Genomic DNA, 16,647 nt, shown 5'->3' on the forward strand with positions numbered 1-16,647 from the left:
TTCCACACTTCTTAAATTATAGGTAGTTTGTAAAGCTGAGAATTCCTAGGAATTCCTAAGGATTCCAAGTCCTCACAAAACTGGAGTCTTCCTTTCCCAGAAATTCCCAGTAATTCCAAGCTTTTTAAATCAGAGTTAATTTGCATAGTTGGGAATTTTTGAGAATTCCTTGGAATTCCTAGGAATTTCCAGGAATTCCCAGAAAACTGGGAATTCAGTTTGCAAGGGTCATTTGCATAATTGGGAATTTTTGAGAATTCCTAGGAATTCCTAGGAATTCCCAGAAAACTGGGAATTCAGTTCGCAAGGGATATATCAGCAAATATGACCATATCACACCTGCTCTCAAAGAGCTTCAGTGGCTCTCTACTAAACAGCATATTATGTTTAAATTACTTATTATTACTGATAAAGTTTTCAATGTACTGTTTTTCATAGCTTTTGTTGACAAGCTAGTCAAAAGTGACAATTTTGTTTACACATTTAGCTGGTAAAAGTCAGAGACAGATTAAAATTTGGTCACTTTAATGTGACTTCTGAGAATATGTACAAATAAACCTCCCTTCAGTGTGCAAGTTACCAAAGGAGACCTTGTTAATTTATTTCCAAGTTTTCCTTCAAGAGATTTACCAGTTGGTCCAAAAATATGGTGAGGCCCCTGTTTCGGGTGTTGAATTAGATTAGTGACATTACCATGGCAATATCTCTAGCAACAGGTGGATATATTACAATTTTGGCCTACACCGTAAATACTGTTAGTAATATCTTGACTTTCCCTCAGTGAAAAGTGTTTGTTCTCTGCTACATTATGGAAGAGATATTACCTGACCCTCTAAAGTGGTAAAAACTTGTCATTCAGACAGTTTTGCCAATATTCCCTAATTTATCATTTTTCGAAATATATTTTATTTTGATTATCTCCAACAGATTTTAACAAAAATTGGCCATTAGATATGAACTATATTTGGTTAGAACTGAGCCAGTTTTTCAAAAATGTATTTGGAGGAAACATGCTAAATTTCACTTGAAGGATGTTTTTTCTTACTCCCAAAACATTAGCTCCTAAAATAGCACTTTACTGAGATCAATATCTGAGCATGAATAAACTTTTGAATCTGTTGCTTCTTCGTAATCTTTCCCCAAGTGTTGTTTTTCTGTTGACCTCTTTTTCAGGCATAGAAGGCCTAATATGGATATCTTGGGATATGAATATCATGGGTATAGTTGTTCAGCTGGAAACCTTAGAATTTGTTTGTAAAATCTATATTGTGTTATTACTGTTAATCCACCTTTTTAGATAACAATTGTATGATTGTATCAAGCTGCCATGTTTGTTTTGCTTGTTGACATTTTTAAAAGCTTTTTCTATTTTGCATGATCAAAAATCTTATGGAGCCTCCTTAAGCAACACCCTTACATTTTTCATTGTTTAGAAAATGTTTTATCAAGCATTATTAGAACAAAGTATGCAAGAGAAGAAAATTCAATGGCAAGAAGTTTTCCAATTGTGTAGAAAATGTTTTATGGGGCATTATAAGGACAAAGTATTTTTAGGACAAAGTATACAAGAGAAGTAAATTCAATGGCAAGAAGTTTGCAAATTGTGTAGAAAATGTGTTACCAAGCATTTTTAGGACAAAGTATACAAGAGAAGTAAATTCGATGGCAAGAAGTTTTCCAATTGTGTAGAAAATGTTTTATGGGGCATTATAAGGACAAAGTATGCAAGAGAAGAAAATTCAATGGCAAGAAATTTTCCAATTTTTTTTATCTTGGGAAATAAGAAGGAGGACACTGTTGTTTTTATCTTGATATTGTTTTTATTGATAATTAACAATGCTTTTGGGTTTTCAGTTATTGTTATCCTCTCAAAGATGATGTTGATTAAAGTGTTTGAGATACTGTTGTCAAAATTCATAAAGTTGCTCATCCACTGTGAGGTCCTTACCATACTAAATATTCTGTTTAGGTCAAGTTTTGAATTTCTATTCAGTGGAAAAGTCTACTGAAATAGGTTCTATTTCAATGGTAGGATTCATTTTGGTTGAGAAAATTGTTATTGAAACCCCTAGGGTACAAAATGCTCATTTATCTAAATAACCAATAAAGAAATGTGTTTGTTTTTCATTATACCAAGGTGAAGGTCAGAATGAGCAGCCGTTATTCAGAGACAGAGAAGTGGATCAGACTTTGTCAAGTCAGCAAACTCAATGTGTGCTTCATCAGGGTCAGCCAGACAGTAGGGATGGTATTCCCATGAAAAATCAGCCAATTAAGAGAGATACTGAGTCACTAGAAGGCAATCACCATTCAGAGGGTGCCCCTCCAACCCCCCCAGTGGTAGCTGTAGCGATAGACTGTAATTCACCTTATCAGGTTAGTGCCATAGTTCCTTGTGGGACAGACCTGTTGGGTTCAACAGATAAACCAGGTGAGACAACAACACAAAATGGGAGGCAATCAAAATTTGCCAAAAAAGTGGGATTTGATGAAGGTTCCACAGATAGGGATGACAGCCAAAATGCAGGTTCAGCAGAACTTGAGCAGGGTGGTTTTGATCCTTATCAGACAGGAAGGGATGACGGAGTTGGAAATAGGGAGAAAGAAATGGTGCAGGCCAATCCATCAGATAATGCTCTGGTGACATATGCTAGTCAGCCGCAAAAGGGCGAAGAGAAGAACGATGATGAGGATGATCCTGCGAAAAACACTGGGAAGGAAAATATTTGCTTTCCACCATCAGGGTCACCCAGTTCAAGTCAGTTAGTTGATGCAAATTCTCAAGAGCCTTACTCCCATCCCGTTGGTGATAAAACAACTCAAAACAGCAGTGGAAACAATTCATCTCAGGTACGTAACGTACTTCTAATTAAATGATTGTGAATACATGAATGTCATATATTTAAACTGCGGATTACTAAGAGTGATCTTTGCAGTAATGAACACTACTTAAGCAGTAATGAGATGAAAGCCAAAAAAAAATTCAGGTCTCTACGCGGGTTGAACCCATGACCTTTGCGATACCAGTGCAGTGCTCAACGAACTGAGCTAACAAGTCAACTGGGAGCTGGTCATTGTGTTGGTTCGTTATAAACCCATGTGGTGATAAATCGATGACTGTAGATATATAAATGCCCTTTACTGGAACGGCAGATTAATAAATTATTTTTAGGCTTTAATAAGCTTTAATTTCTCTACAGCTTAAGTAATGTGATTGCTGCGAAGACCACTCTCATTTGTTTTAAAGTAATTGTAGCTAACCTGTCTCTGATAAATATCCTTCATTGGTTTTAACACTTGCTCATTAAAAAAAAAAAAAAATACACACACATACTTCAGCTCCAGGACAGGATTGCATGGTTTTAATCCGTTAAGACTACTCAGTTAAATTGTCCTTTGTAACTGCATCCTCTACGGAAAGAAAGTCCCTGTCCTTGATTAAAGGAGAGAATAATGCTTAGGTAGAGGTAACCTAATCCTCACACTGATTTAGGTTTTCCTTCATTGTTATCTTACGTAAACTTGTGTAGGCTCAGGGAAAAGAAGAAGATCAGGCACCTATTCAAACTCCACAATCTCCTAAGGAAGAAGCTCAAAATTTCAGAGGCGAAAATTTCGAGCCTGCTACTCTATTGACGTTCTCTGCTGATGACAGAGACCCACTTAGTGATTCAGGGGGCACAAGAGATGACGACAAATGCCACGAGGTAAGGCCTGAAGAAGAAAGATTATTTATGTGAAGGCAGCATAAAAGTAACGGAAAATTTCAAAGAAAATTTTAGCCAAGCGTCTTTCAGAAAAAGTTATCTGGAACAATAACACAAAAAAAATGCAAATCATAAAAAAGTAAAAAACCTGAGACACCAGCCTGACTGAGTAAAAATTGACCAGCCCTTCCTCACTGAAAGGAAAATCCACCTCAAAAATAGATAATTCTTTGCAAATGATAAGGTGTTTCCACCCTGTAAAAGCATGTATTAATTTTTGAATTAATTTGTGAATTGGGAAACATTTGGTAATGTTACGAATGGTTTACGTGAAATGAATAACACTTCAATTAACCTGTGTTAATGGGTAATTTATTGATTTTTTTCAGCTTAAGTGTTATTACGGTTAACTTGCGAAGATCACTGGGTTACTTGGTCCTAAAGCGGAGTTAAAATTCCAGAATCTTGTCCTGATGCTTAAATTCCGTTTTCGTTTACTTCCTCGATTTTACACCTCATTGGTTGACAACCAAACAAGAAATCGGGAGCTCATGCAATTACTTTCTCTCCTGTCAGTAGCAAGCCCATTTCCTCTTTCAACTACGCCAAAAGCTTTGTGTATCTGACTGAATTCAGGAAGTTATTTTTTGGCGTTTTCTTTTCTGAATTTCTACTAGGCACGAGGAGAAGAAGATACACAGACTCCCGGTACATCATTACAGTCATCTGAAAGCGGAAATCCACCTTTAAATGGTGGGAAAGTCTATACTTCAGCTCTGATCCAGAGTTCTGTGGAAGGGGGTGAAACTGCCTCGAGCGATCCTTCAAATGGCCCAGAGGAAGTAAGTAATGATATTGGGTGAATTTTTCGAGGAAAAAAGTATTTTTGGAGGTAAACGACTTTTTCAAAAGCCAAAAATTTGTCATTTTAAAGAAGGACGTTTTTTGTCTTTTTCACGAGCGTGGTGATGCTCTATCATTCAGAGCCACAGTTTATTGTCTGTGACTGCTCAAGGATTGTATATCGGTTTTCGAACTTTTGCCTACACGTTGTAGATGACTTGAGGAAGTTCGAGAAAGGTTCATCTGTTTACCAAAGTTCTGTTCTGTTGCCGGAACTTAACTGCCTCAGATTCTAGCTATTGTACTGCTATGGTCTTGTGTAAATAACCCTATGCCTAAGCAGTTAAACGTTCTTTAAGTCCTTGAAGTCGTCGTGAGTCAAAATTTTCATGTCTTTCTCGCCTGAACTTAAACCTATGATATCTAGTTTAATTCAGTTCTCCAAAAAATTGATGGAATTGAACAGAAATGTTTTAACAGGAATTTTCTAGTGTTGTATTATTTTTTAATTACAGTAGATAAGTCCAAACGCTTCATTTCAGATGAGTTAGGGTTAAGGAGAAAAGATTGAACTATTTTTTTGTCCTAAAGGAGCAGAACTACAATGATTCTATTCAAGGAGACTTAGTGACGTTTAAAATTTTGTTAGGTGGGGTCACCTCCTGGACATTGGTACCGAAAAGATGGAACTGAATTTCAAACGAATGCTCCAGTCCCAAAGAAAGAGGGGCAAGGAGGAAAAGGAAAGAAAAGCACTCGACCTCCATTGTAAGTATTTTTTCTGACACTGAGTGTCGCTCACGTAAACTTTTAAAAATAGTACATAACAGATTGTTGTTTTTGTTGTTTTGATGTTGTAAACATTAAAAGATTATCTCATATAAGGTTGTAGTCAATCATCCTCTTGCAAAAACTGAAGCCTTTTTGTGTAATTGTCTTCTTGAGAGTGAGTGTACGGAAACACAGCAGTTCAAAATAATTGTTAATAGCTGTACTTTACCTAATCAGTGGTCATGTGATCAACTGCCACTACCACATTTCATCATTTGCATAATCCATTCATTTTATTTTCTCTACGATTGATTATTCATCTTTCTTTTACTTTGATATGTGTTTACAGAAGTTCACCCTTGCCAAAGTGTAGCTTGATGCAGGTTCAACCCGAGAATGGGGTTACTGTAGTGTTCCATGTTTTGTTGGTGTCGAACTTAAAAATGGATGAGGAACGCTTACATATTCGAGCTTCCGGAAAAGATTTGGGAGACTTTGAATTAAATTGTGTTGACATGGAATTAAAAAGGTTAATTTTTAACAGATATTACAATAAACAATAATCTATGTTGTGGGATTAGTAAGCACTGTAATTCCGAAATAATTTTTTTTAGAATATGAAATTATAAGCGGACAAGTGTGTTGGTTCATGTTGTCTCGTTCTTTCCCATACACGTTCGTGGGATGTGATTGAGAATGGTCTTTTGGGTAGTTCGGGTTCGGGCTGTCATGGTAGTACATGGAATTGATCGGGCAGTTTTGATTAACGTTCTCTCATTGGCTGCAATACTCAAGTGGCGTTCACCCATCGACAAGTTAACTTTGCGTTTTTGAAATTTAATGTCTATCATTTGAAACTGATGGGTTATTTGTGACGTAATGAAAGAGGAAGAATGCTTCTAAACAGCTGATTTGGCTCTGTTATTGAGCTTTTCCCGTATTAACAAACGCTACTAAGTAGAATAGCTGGATCAAAACTTAAAGCTCAGTGTTGCACTTGAGTAAAGCGGTCCCTATTATATCCGTGCAGTATATTTACCTTACATGTAGTTTGACTAGTCTCCTCAGCATAGTGCAAAACAGCAGATTGATCCTTATTCTCCCTTTTACATTGCTCTTGATTTTTAAGCATTGAAAAGGGAAGAGACAACAAAGAGCTTATGCGTTTTATTGGTCGCTGTACTCTCAGCATGGATCGTGCCCATGACGGAACTCATTACAAGTACGCGATAATAAAGAATGGAGAAGTTGTATGGGAAGAGCTTATCGAGTTTCAGCGCTATCGTGGATCTATTGTCGATCGATTCCTTTACATTCCTGACAAATACCTGACACCTGGGGGTAAGTTTTTAACCTTTTTTTCGATCGGCGTAGTATCAGTATTGGCAGCTAACCGTGGTTAAATGGTGCTTGGGTACACGGACAATTTGTTTTTCGTCAAGCCTTCACACTGTTAGGTGAGACGACTGGATTTTCATATGGTCATACTATGTGTTTTTAAATACAAGATGAGGCGACTTACCTATCTTGCGTCTCTTTAATATATAGTGACTGAGGTCTGAAGCAATTTGAGATCTGGTGTAGAAATGAGTCAAGTTTGTATTGACCAGTGGGCGTTGGTTTAAACACGTTTTTGAACAGGTACATTGAGGGGCAATCGAAAGATATGGAGATACAACCAACAGTTTTCGATTGGAGCAATTTATCGTTTACAAAGTCATCGCAAACACGAAGACTGATTGTTACATCTCTTTTAACGCTCAAATGTGTTGTTTTTTGGATAGCAACATGGCACCAATATGACGGAGTAAGCTACATTTATGAGAAAAACTTCTTTGAAACAATTAAAGGATGGTTCCGTTCGGAGGAAACGGCTGGTAATCGTGCGGCGGCACTACTCGTCTTCTTACCAAAGTGGAAAGGTTTTGTTGTCGATGACGCTGGAAGAGAAATGAGCGCTACCAATGCGATTTTGAGGGCAGATGAAGTGATAAACTGTATGATCAACGTTTTCATTAAATCGAGTCACCCTAAGGCCGAAACGAAGAAGCCACCAAACTTCAATGTTCATCAGGTAAAGCCTTCACGTACCGGCAATGGTTAAATGCAATACTAGTAGTTAAAGTGTTATGAATTGGAGGTTAATTATTTCCACAAGTCTTCCTTTTGAAAGTGGATTATAGTTACTCTCGATGAGCTTGTTCGAGGCGTTCAGTTGTAAAACGGTCGCGATAGTCCTAACCCTCCCTCTTCCACTCTGTTCTACCATCGCTCTCCGTGCAACAGGCTAACTTTAGGTCTTAGAGGTAACGTAAATTTACTTTAAGGATATTCTTGGGAACCGAATGTTCTCTCGTGTTCTTTCCTGTATCTAACTTCAACGCACAATGAACTACACATGACACATCTGATGAGTATACATGCACTGGGTGGCGTGCCTGTTTTGATTACTAAATTAGCTTGTCCAAGATACAGTTTTTAAATTCAGATACACTTTGGAGTTTTTACTTTTTTTGTGTCAAGGTTTTGGGGGAGTACTTGGTACCTAAAATGGGGGAAAACTTTGCAGTGTTGACCAAGAGTGATGCTGCATTTGAAACCCGAATTTCGGCACTGGTTTCCACCGTGGGGATGGTCACGCTTTTCAAACTATATCAAGCGAAGTTACCAAGAGAACACGTGCTCACACTTTTGCGATGTTTGTCACTTGAGGCCGATCCTACTGGGCAAAAATGTACCATGTATGAAGTCGTTTTGCAAGAATTTAGCGAGGGACTCAGAAGGTAAGTTGTTGTAAAGTATCTTGACAAAAGGCAACCCACATGTAGACTGGATAATTTGGTTTTATCAAATGCGTTGATGTGGTAAATTGGTCATTGCAAAAAGTTTCTAAGCTTACTTTGCGAGCGTTAGCACTTCGTCAGGGCGATCTGACTAAACGAACTTAGTTTTGATGAAGCTCCAAGGTCAAATAGTTAATTTGAGTGTGCAAACATGCTAAATTAGTTTTAAAAAAGGTTATGAAGATAGTCAAATATTTCAAAAAATAGAGATAAAAGTTTTCCCGAAAACAACAAGATCAATTATTACGAAAAGAAGAATCAAGAAATACAATATACAATCATACATATGATAAAACCCCAACTATTATTTGCATTTCAATGGGCAAATTATTTACAGTTCCTATGGTACTTATTCTTTCTTGTCTTATCTTGTTTTGAGGATTACCGATAAAACCAGTGGATCACTCAAATAAAACTGTCTAGAAGACATGGCTCTTGAATTACCTACAGAGTATCATATTAGGTCCCTAATTTGAAATTTGCCCATATCACTCGGTAGAAAAAAACAGAGCACAATGCCAAAGGGAAAGGTGAAACTAATTTGGTTTGCCTTCTATGGAAACAGTGCCAGATTTGGTATTGTGGGGAACAATTGGAAAGTAAGTCTAAATTCAACTACATGGATTCACAAAGTTGTGTGGTATTTCTTTATTCGCAGCTTTGCTGCTGAAGGGATTGAAGAACTTTGTAACCAAATTATGACAGACAGCTGGGTATCAGGTGCAGAGACTTGGCTGTTTGCCGTGCCACTACTGCATTTCTTACGAGGAGATTCACAGCCATTCGAAGAGCTGGTTATTGAAGGATTTTATGACAAACCTGAATGGCATGGAGCTCAGAAACTGAAGCTAAAAGAATTCCAGAGAAAGGCAGCAAGTCTGTAAGTCTATTTCTGAAAACAATTCGAAGGAAATAATTTTTTTTCCATTAGACTTTTTGCCATTTGATCCCAAAATATTCCCTGGCATTGCTATTAAGAAGGAGAGGAATAGAATTGACCTGAAAAAGAATTCATGACCGTTGTTTCTCTTGAAAAGGGAGCAAAGCCTGCCTGAATGGACATGTGGTTATTCCTTTGCGTTATTTCTTTGATATCAAAGGCGATATCAAGCTTTGAATGTAAAATTAAAAAATCGATGAGTATATATGAGTGATTGTATGAATCACTTTGTTATTTTCGGTAGGAATTTTTCAGATCTACTGCCTAGACTAACGTCATCCTTTGAAGTTGACCCTTTGTTGAAAAGAAACTTTCTCCACGTTATTCCTGTTGGAAAACTGGAGAAGGTATTAAAGTCAAAAATGTTCTCTATTTCTGACGTATGCGTCGCCCTAATCACATCCTGTTCCCGTGGATCGGTGTCTGCAGACAAGGTGAGGACCATTTGAAATCGCGTTTAGAATTATTAACTTATTAAAGTTATTGCTGATCTTGGGTTCCTTTGGGGGTATCATGCTCAAATGAAAATTCACACAATAAATAGAGAATAATATATGGGCGCGCGTAAATGTGGAATTTCTCTTCGAGTGTTTAACTCTATAGCTCACGCGTAAATGCAGCGAACGAGTGAGATGTCGAGTTGAACATGAAAAGAGTAATTTCATATCTACAAGCAACCATGTAATATTTTGTTTATCATAGAAGCACAATAGCCCTTTATTGACAGGAAAAGTTGATTTTATTAATGAATGAAAATAAAAGGATCGACGATCCCCGAATAAAATCGTGAAGTGCGTTGGCCCACTCAAGATGAAAACATGTGTTGAATCACTACAAAAACAAACAATAGGCCTAATTTTCAATATACAAAGTAGTAAGTTATTGAATTGTTCCCTACAAACAGAAGAAATCTTTCAAGTACACGGCTAAAATCGGCCTGTGGCAAATCTTCCAATAGTCAATTTTCGTTCTCAGCCGCGAGAAATGCTATTACCAAAGCCACTGAGTACGAAACTTTTGGTTTTTCTTTCGTATTTTGGTTTTTTCCCCTTCTAGGAAAGTTTGAACGTCACTCTCTGTAAGCGATACGGATTTTTCAGTTTTCTAGCAGCCATTATCCGAGAAAATTCTGACAAATAACGGTGAAGGCTTTGCCATTCATTCATCAACCTGACCGAGTGGCGCGAAAGGCGAGTGACGTGTCAGCAGTTAATTGGCGATGTTAAACACACGCTAAATAATAGCGTATTTTTTCACGGGTGTTGTTACGGCTTTTCTCAGGGCTGGAAATTCTTGTAGAACTCCGTAATTTATATGATAAGCTCAATTATCATCAAGAAATCTGGTAAATCTGGTAAATTCATGGCTGCTTCAACGAATGTCAGTTGAAGAGGCACATGGAGCATGATTATTCCTATTAAAATCATTGTGATATGAACTTTCAAATTTTACAATTGCTGTTTGTATTTTAATCTTTATGTAGATCAGTAACTTTTCGCAACTTCTCTTTTCACAGTGGAAAAGTGTACTTCAGTGCATCAAACTTTTGATTTCCCAGTTAGAAACGGAGTTAGGACAAACTTGGTGGGTTACAAATTAGTTACATCCTCACACAATAGCCTCAATTTTTTTTCAGCCATTTTGGACATCAAATATCTATTGGCGACTTGCATGGTGAATGGCTGTGTAGCTTCACTTGGAATTCTGTGGCAAACTGTGATTCAGTTAATTTATTCAAGTCATTAGGCTCCGAGAATAGGGTCATAGTCGGTTTTATTACTGAAAGAGACAATGTTTTGATTTCAATCCGGTGTTTCTATTGATATTATGTTTTTCTTTTGTACGAAGGGGCGGGCTAGGGCGGGCTGACCCACTTCAGGGAAACGGCACTGGAACAGAGCCAAGTTATTGCGAAGACGCTGAGAAAGCCGAGTCCCCCCTGATTTTGCTACTTTTCCGCCCTTCCAGGTTCAGTTCTCTTACCTGTTTCTTTTTCAATCTTTATCTTACAGTACTAACTGGAAGACTCTTGAGTTTACAACTTTATTGTGTTTAAAACTGGTGGAGATTTGCCTCAAAAAGTCGACATTGAAAGATAACCTGGATGTCATCTGTCAAGCCATAAAACTTCTGTTTACGAGTATTTGCAGACAAAGACGAGAGGTAAATGAAAGTGTTGATCAAGATAAAAGGCAGGACAGCGAGGAGAACTCCATAAGCCAACTTTTAATGAGCCTCAGAACCAGGATAGTGAATGATCTCTTTCCTACCATGTCCTCCTACGACGGAAGTGAGTCCTTGCGAAGAGAACTTTTGGTATGTAAAAGGGAAGGAAATGTAGTGTTAGATTAGAAGTAATGGCCCAATCTCAAGTTATTAAATCATTTCAAAGAACTCCGAAATTCATTTAACTGGTCGTTTTAGGCCAAGTTCACCTAGTATGTGCATCAGAATCGTCTTCAAGCCTAGGACGTTAACCTTCCATACACCCGCCAGCAGGTAGAGCGTCCTGCAGCTAGTACTCTTCCGTTAAATTAATTGATTGTTGATGAATCTTTTTTATTTGGATTTTTATCTCAACAATATCAGACTAGAGAAATCAGTACTAAAGATGGAGTTATCAGTATTCATAGCAGTGTGTTTGCAATTTCTTTAATAGGTTTGGAGCGAGCTTCTTTGGATTGCAGAGGAAAATCAAGGCTTTATCACTTACCGAAAATTCTTAATCGATCAGCTGTCCGGCCGGGCAAGAAGGGTACGTAAAGGAGTAATGTAACATTTTCGGACTCATTTGATACTGGAGAGTTTTACTAAAAGTGCGCGTATCTCATGGTAATTTAATCTTGGAAGTATCTTTTTGAAATGTGATAACTTTTTTTTTTTTTAGGCATAATCCCTCTTAAAGTCTAGGTCATAGTGATCGCCATGACTTTTGCTACCTCTGCAGAACATTTATGTCCTTATCATTTTTTCGTTTTGGACTGGTCACTAAGAGTTCGATTGAATTAACAAAATAGCGAGACTTGTCTTTAGGTTACCCAGATGTTCAGGCATATGGTTTTTGTTTTTCTGGTTGTAACGTTAAATGTGTAACCTTTTGGAAATGTAGTGGATTTCGAAATGAAATTAACTATTTGCATACACAACTTATGCTTTACATCCGTTTTTTCAGCTGGAGGAAAAATACCTTGTTGAAATTTTTTGTGAAATGAATATGGATGAGTTTGAACCAGCTGTTGGAGAATCGTTCACCAATCTTGCATTTGAAGCCATGGAGAAGATTATTAGCGTGAGTCCCGTGGAAATTTTTTTTTCATAATTTTATAGGGTACAGCAGAAGTAACCAGCGTAAAGGAATGTAGAAATCGCCTTTTTTCCCACTTTTTTATTTACAGATCTATCTTTTCATGTCATTGAAATTATTTAGCTTTTCACGGAAATGACATTGATTAACTTCTGAAAGTGCTCTTTTTTTCAATCTAGTCAGGAAAAACAACAGGAGGCGATAAGCGTGTGTTTATGATGATCGTGAATTCCTGTAATCAACGTAATACAAGGAACGCAAACGCAGGAAAATACGGCGAGCTTTTATCCATGTTGCTTACAAGGTCCTGGCCAGAGGAAGCAGAAAACAGGAAACAAAAGGAAAATAGACAAAAGGAAACACAAAAGGAAGCACAAAAGGAAACAGACACTTCTTCTTTGGATCCTCGAGCTGTTCAATTTCTTCTGACCTGGAAACCGATGTCTGGATACCTGAAATTCTTTGGTAACCCCACGTCATATCTATTAAATTTCTATTTGGTCTCTATATTTGCCTCTGCTCCGTATATCCATACTGAAATTTAAACCAAGAGTAAATTGTGCCCATTGCGTGACTTAATTTAAAACCGAAGTGAATATTATGAAATTGGCAAATCAACAAAAGAACTGGGGATAGAAATAAGCCAGTGAAAAGTGAGTTATATCCTCTGATTAACCGAGCGTGAGGAACAGCCTACTGTTTGATGCGTGGGATGTTTTCTCTTGAGTGTTCTTTGGTGCGACTTTATTAAAAAAATATTTCCCTTCTCCTGTGAAAACTACAAAAGGCTCTCTCAGCTGAAATTGAATTTTAAAAGAAAACTTATCGTAGTCGACATAAGGACGAAAGGGGATTACCACCTAGGTGATATCCTCGGATAATCCCTAGTTTGAGCTGAGACCAATTGCGTGCGAGCAAAAAAATATTTAATGGATCATAATTAAGGGTAAATCACAGATTTCAGAATAACCTACAAGAATATTTTGAAAGTAGGAGCCGGAAGAAAGGTATCGCATTACAGAAGAATACTGGGACGAGAAGATGTTCTCATGTATTCGATCTTTAGTTCCTAATATCTTGAAAGGTTTTGTCAAGATTATAATTGGTTGTTTACCTCTACAGGAGATGAGTCAGGAAGAAGTCATATACTTTTGCCAAAAGGTCAGGAAACTTTGGTACTGGCTAAATCATTGTTCAATGCTCTTGTGAGAAACATATCCGATGGCTCCGTAACGGTCGAGGTGTTATTACTTGTGCAAAACCATCAAAAAACGTTTGTGGAACTTCTGAAGACAATTTCCGGCGTAGAGAGGAACGATGCTGAGCGTAGCATGGCCAAACGAATCGAGGAAATTGAAGAATTCCGTGCCGTGAAGGAAAATTTGGGTACATTTATTGGAATGTGTGACGTGATCTCGCCAGGTGAGTTCTGGAGAATATTTTCTCCTCTTATGCCGTAATCATTTATCTGTTGCCCCTCTAGGCACCAATTGAGCTAACAAGCCAACTGGGCGCTGGTCATCATGTTGGTTCGTAATAAAACCGTGAAGTAATGAAAAAAGGACTGGAAATATACGAAAATCTTATATGTGAACTGCGTATTAAGAAATGGATATCAAAGCGATCTTCGCACTGAACACATACCTATGCAGTTGTGAAAATAAGGCCTGGAAAAAATTCAGGCCTGTACTGGTGTCCTTACCTTGTTAACTCAGTTGGTAGAGCGCGGCACCGGTATCGTCGAGGTCAGGGGTTCATATCCCGTACTGATCTGAATTATTTAGGCCTCATTTTCACCACTGCTTAAGAAGTGTTCATAATTGCGAAGACCGCTTTCATATTCATATCTTAATCCGCAGGTCACATGCATGATTTTTATAGATTCACAGTCGTAATTAAAGTGTATATTGCATGTCTTGAATGTGAGGCTTAAGCTATGTTGTTACATTTATATAAAATTTCTTCAGGTACAAATTTCATTTCATTTTTCTTGTAAAAATGTGAAGTGAAGAAGAACATTTCACCTCTAATGGAAGGTTGTTCCCAAGTTGGCTTTCCTTAAGTTTCATCCTATAGTGTTAACAATTTTTTATAGGATAATCTGCGTTCGTTTTTTTGGGACAATGATCACGAATATGTCGTTATTGATAATTGCTTTTCGCAACCATGTGGATTTTTTATTGATCTCCGGACTTACTTATAAGAAGGCGTCATATCTTCAAGATGGGAATAGTCAGGTGGCTGGCTAAATGTAACCTTTGTGCAATGAAATAAATGATCAAAATAATCCATTCCTCTCAGTTGATTTGACCATCCTCAAGACCAAAGCCCTACAAGATGTTTCATCTATCCAGATTCAACATTTGTGCGAAAGAAAAGACGATGACCAAATCGAAATCACCTTCTTCAAACTTCCCCCGGCCGTTAAAGAGGTTCTTTCAACCCTTAGAAGAGTTCAAAAGAGCTTAACGTTCCAAGATCTTTGGACAAAATATGGAAATAAAGCTCAAGCAGCCAGAAGGAATGACGAAAGTGGAAAACGACAGCTCAGCCTTTCTGATGTCGTTGAAAATGTTTGGAGACCAGCTTTTAAATTTTGGAATCTACGTGTTGCTAGTGTCAAGGATGGGACAATTTCGCTTGAAGATGTCGACGAGCTCTTTGAAGGCTACAGAGACCGCAGAGAGAAACTTGAGGAAGAGTTGTCTTGCATGTTTGACGTTAGCTCAGAGCAAACGTTTACCAACACCAAAGAATTGAAGCCAACTGTCGCAGCGCGAGTTGTCCAAATTCAACGTTACCAACAGCTTCATCAGCACGCCAATGCAGCTGACACCATCTGGAAGTTTAAGGAAGCAATGGCCTTCACTGGGGACTTCAAAGTTATTGAAGATCTGCGTAATCAGGTAATTTATTCACCATCGATAACCGACGAGAGTAAATAGGTCCAATTTATTATTTCTCTGAATAATTCAGTTCCATTAGTTGGCACATTGAAGTGTGAGGTATAGAAATAACTAGTTTTTTGTTTTCCGCTTTCAGTTTTTATTGTAAATTCTTATTCTTGATCGGAGTGTCCTGACTGTTGATTAAAAAGCTGCCCCAATCTTGAACAGCGAATAATCTTTGAAGCTTGCTATATATAGGACAAAACCCATATCATATCAAGATTGCTTGAGAGTGAGATTTAACGTTGGCATACGGGTTATTGTGGAAGTTCTAATTCCCGTCTGTAAGGTTTCTGGCCAAAATGTGGGTTATTTGCATTTAGTAGGCAGATGTCATCCAGACTGTCAAATGCCAAAGAGAATTGGTGGCATTTGCTTAAAAAAATATTGCTTATCTTTTATTTTTTAAAGAGAGTATACGCAGAGAAAGCTTCTGAATTTTGGAGGTTAGATGCTCGATTTAAAATAAATGTGTAAACGATGCTCTCAGTCATTCGAAAGAATATTTCAAAATCTGTCCGTTTCCATGTTGAATAATCAAATTAAGATCTGGAAATTCTGTTTATTATGTTTTAAGTATATTAGAACTTAGCCTTCGGATTCGAGGAAGGCTGAGAATTTTTTGAATTTGTCTATAGGTGACCTTAATTCTTTTTTCTTCTGAGCTCGAGAGATATGTGCTTTGGTAAAATTGCAACATGTTATAAGATTGGTATATTTTCGATTTCATCGTTTAGCTATCAACAGAATTCAAGCAAAAACCTTTAAACAGCATTGGGGAAAATTTTTCGAAGGCTGGTCGAGCTCTTCAGTGTTTGAATGTCGATAAAGCACAATGCTTCGAAGCCGTTGTACACAGTAGGCGACTGGTTGAGTGGCTACGTTCTACCATTAAATGTAAGTTGGGCAGGTGGGCTGCTAACCAGGTACAAAACGTGAGACAAATACACAAGAATCAATGCTGCCAATTTCTGTTAATTTGGCACTAGCTTTTTGCATGGGGTCCGTTAGCGGTCTTTGTTCAGCAGAGGGGCCCTGGGTTTAGAAATAATTGACATGACCAGGTTGGAAACTTCTTTTTATATTCATTTTATGAACTCTGCTTACAATTGTAACAATAGCTTTATTACTTACGTATAGTTTTATTATTTACCCAACGCACATTCAAACACTCAGGTACCATCTTTTCAAAGTTAGACAGATAGCAATAGGAAACAATTATGCTGATCTCTACCTTCATGATCACTTTACCTTATCTCGCCTCACCTTACCTCATCTCACCTGAAAACTC

General features: G+C 37.6%; 1 protein-coding gene across 2 annotated transcripts in view; it reads left to right on the forward strand.

Moving 5' to 3' along the window:
* Positions 1-16,647, forward strand: part of LOC136280501 (E3 ubiquitin-protein ligase rnf213-alpha-like) — a 184,377-nt gene that overhangs the window by 5,674 nt on the left and 162,056 nt on the right. For both annotated transcript variants that reach the window (XM_066165803.1, XM_066165804.1), the window contains exons 2-19: positions 2,138-2,850; positions 3,531-3,707; positions 4,385-4,549; positions 5,200-5,318; positions 5,671-5,850; positions 6,451-6,662; positions 7,106-7,395; positions 7,845-8,104; positions 8,823-9,044; positions 9,349-9,538; positions 10,621-10,688; positions 11,117-11,420; positions 11,764-11,859; positions 12,277-12,393; positions 12,588-12,873; positions 13,531-13,830; positions 14,710-15,314; positions 16,094-16,253. In XM_066165803.1, coding sequence (XP_066021900.1) covers positions 2,138-2,850; positions 3,531-3,707; positions 4,385-4,549; positions 5,200-5,318; positions 5,671-5,850; positions 6,451-6,662; positions 7,106-7,395; positions 7,845-8,104; positions 8,823-9,044; positions 9,349-9,538; positions 10,621-10,688; positions 11,117-11,420; positions 11,764-11,859; positions 12,277-12,393; positions 12,588-12,873; positions 13,531-13,830; positions 14,710-15,314; positions 16,094-16,253 — 4,464 coding nt within the window. The remainder of the gene's footprint in view (positions 1-2,137; positions 2,851-3,530; positions 3,708-4,384; positions 4,550-5,199; positions 5,319-5,670; positions 5,851-6,450; positions 6,663-7,105; positions 7,396-7,844; positions 8,105-8,822; positions 9,045-9,348; positions 9,539-10,620; positions 10,689-11,116; positions 11,421-11,763; positions 11,860-12,276; positions 12,394-12,587; positions 12,874-13,530; positions 13,831-14,709; positions 15,315-16,093; positions 16,254-16,647) is intronic.

The sequence above is a fragment of the Pocillopora verrucosa genome, chromosome 4 (genome assembly GCF_036669915.1).
Source record: "Pocillopora verrucosa isolate sample1 chromosome 4, ASM3666991v2, whole genome shotgun sequence".
NCBI lineage: Eukaryota > Metazoa > Cnidaria > Anthozoa > Scleractinia > Pocilloporidae > Pocillopora > Pocillopora verrucosa.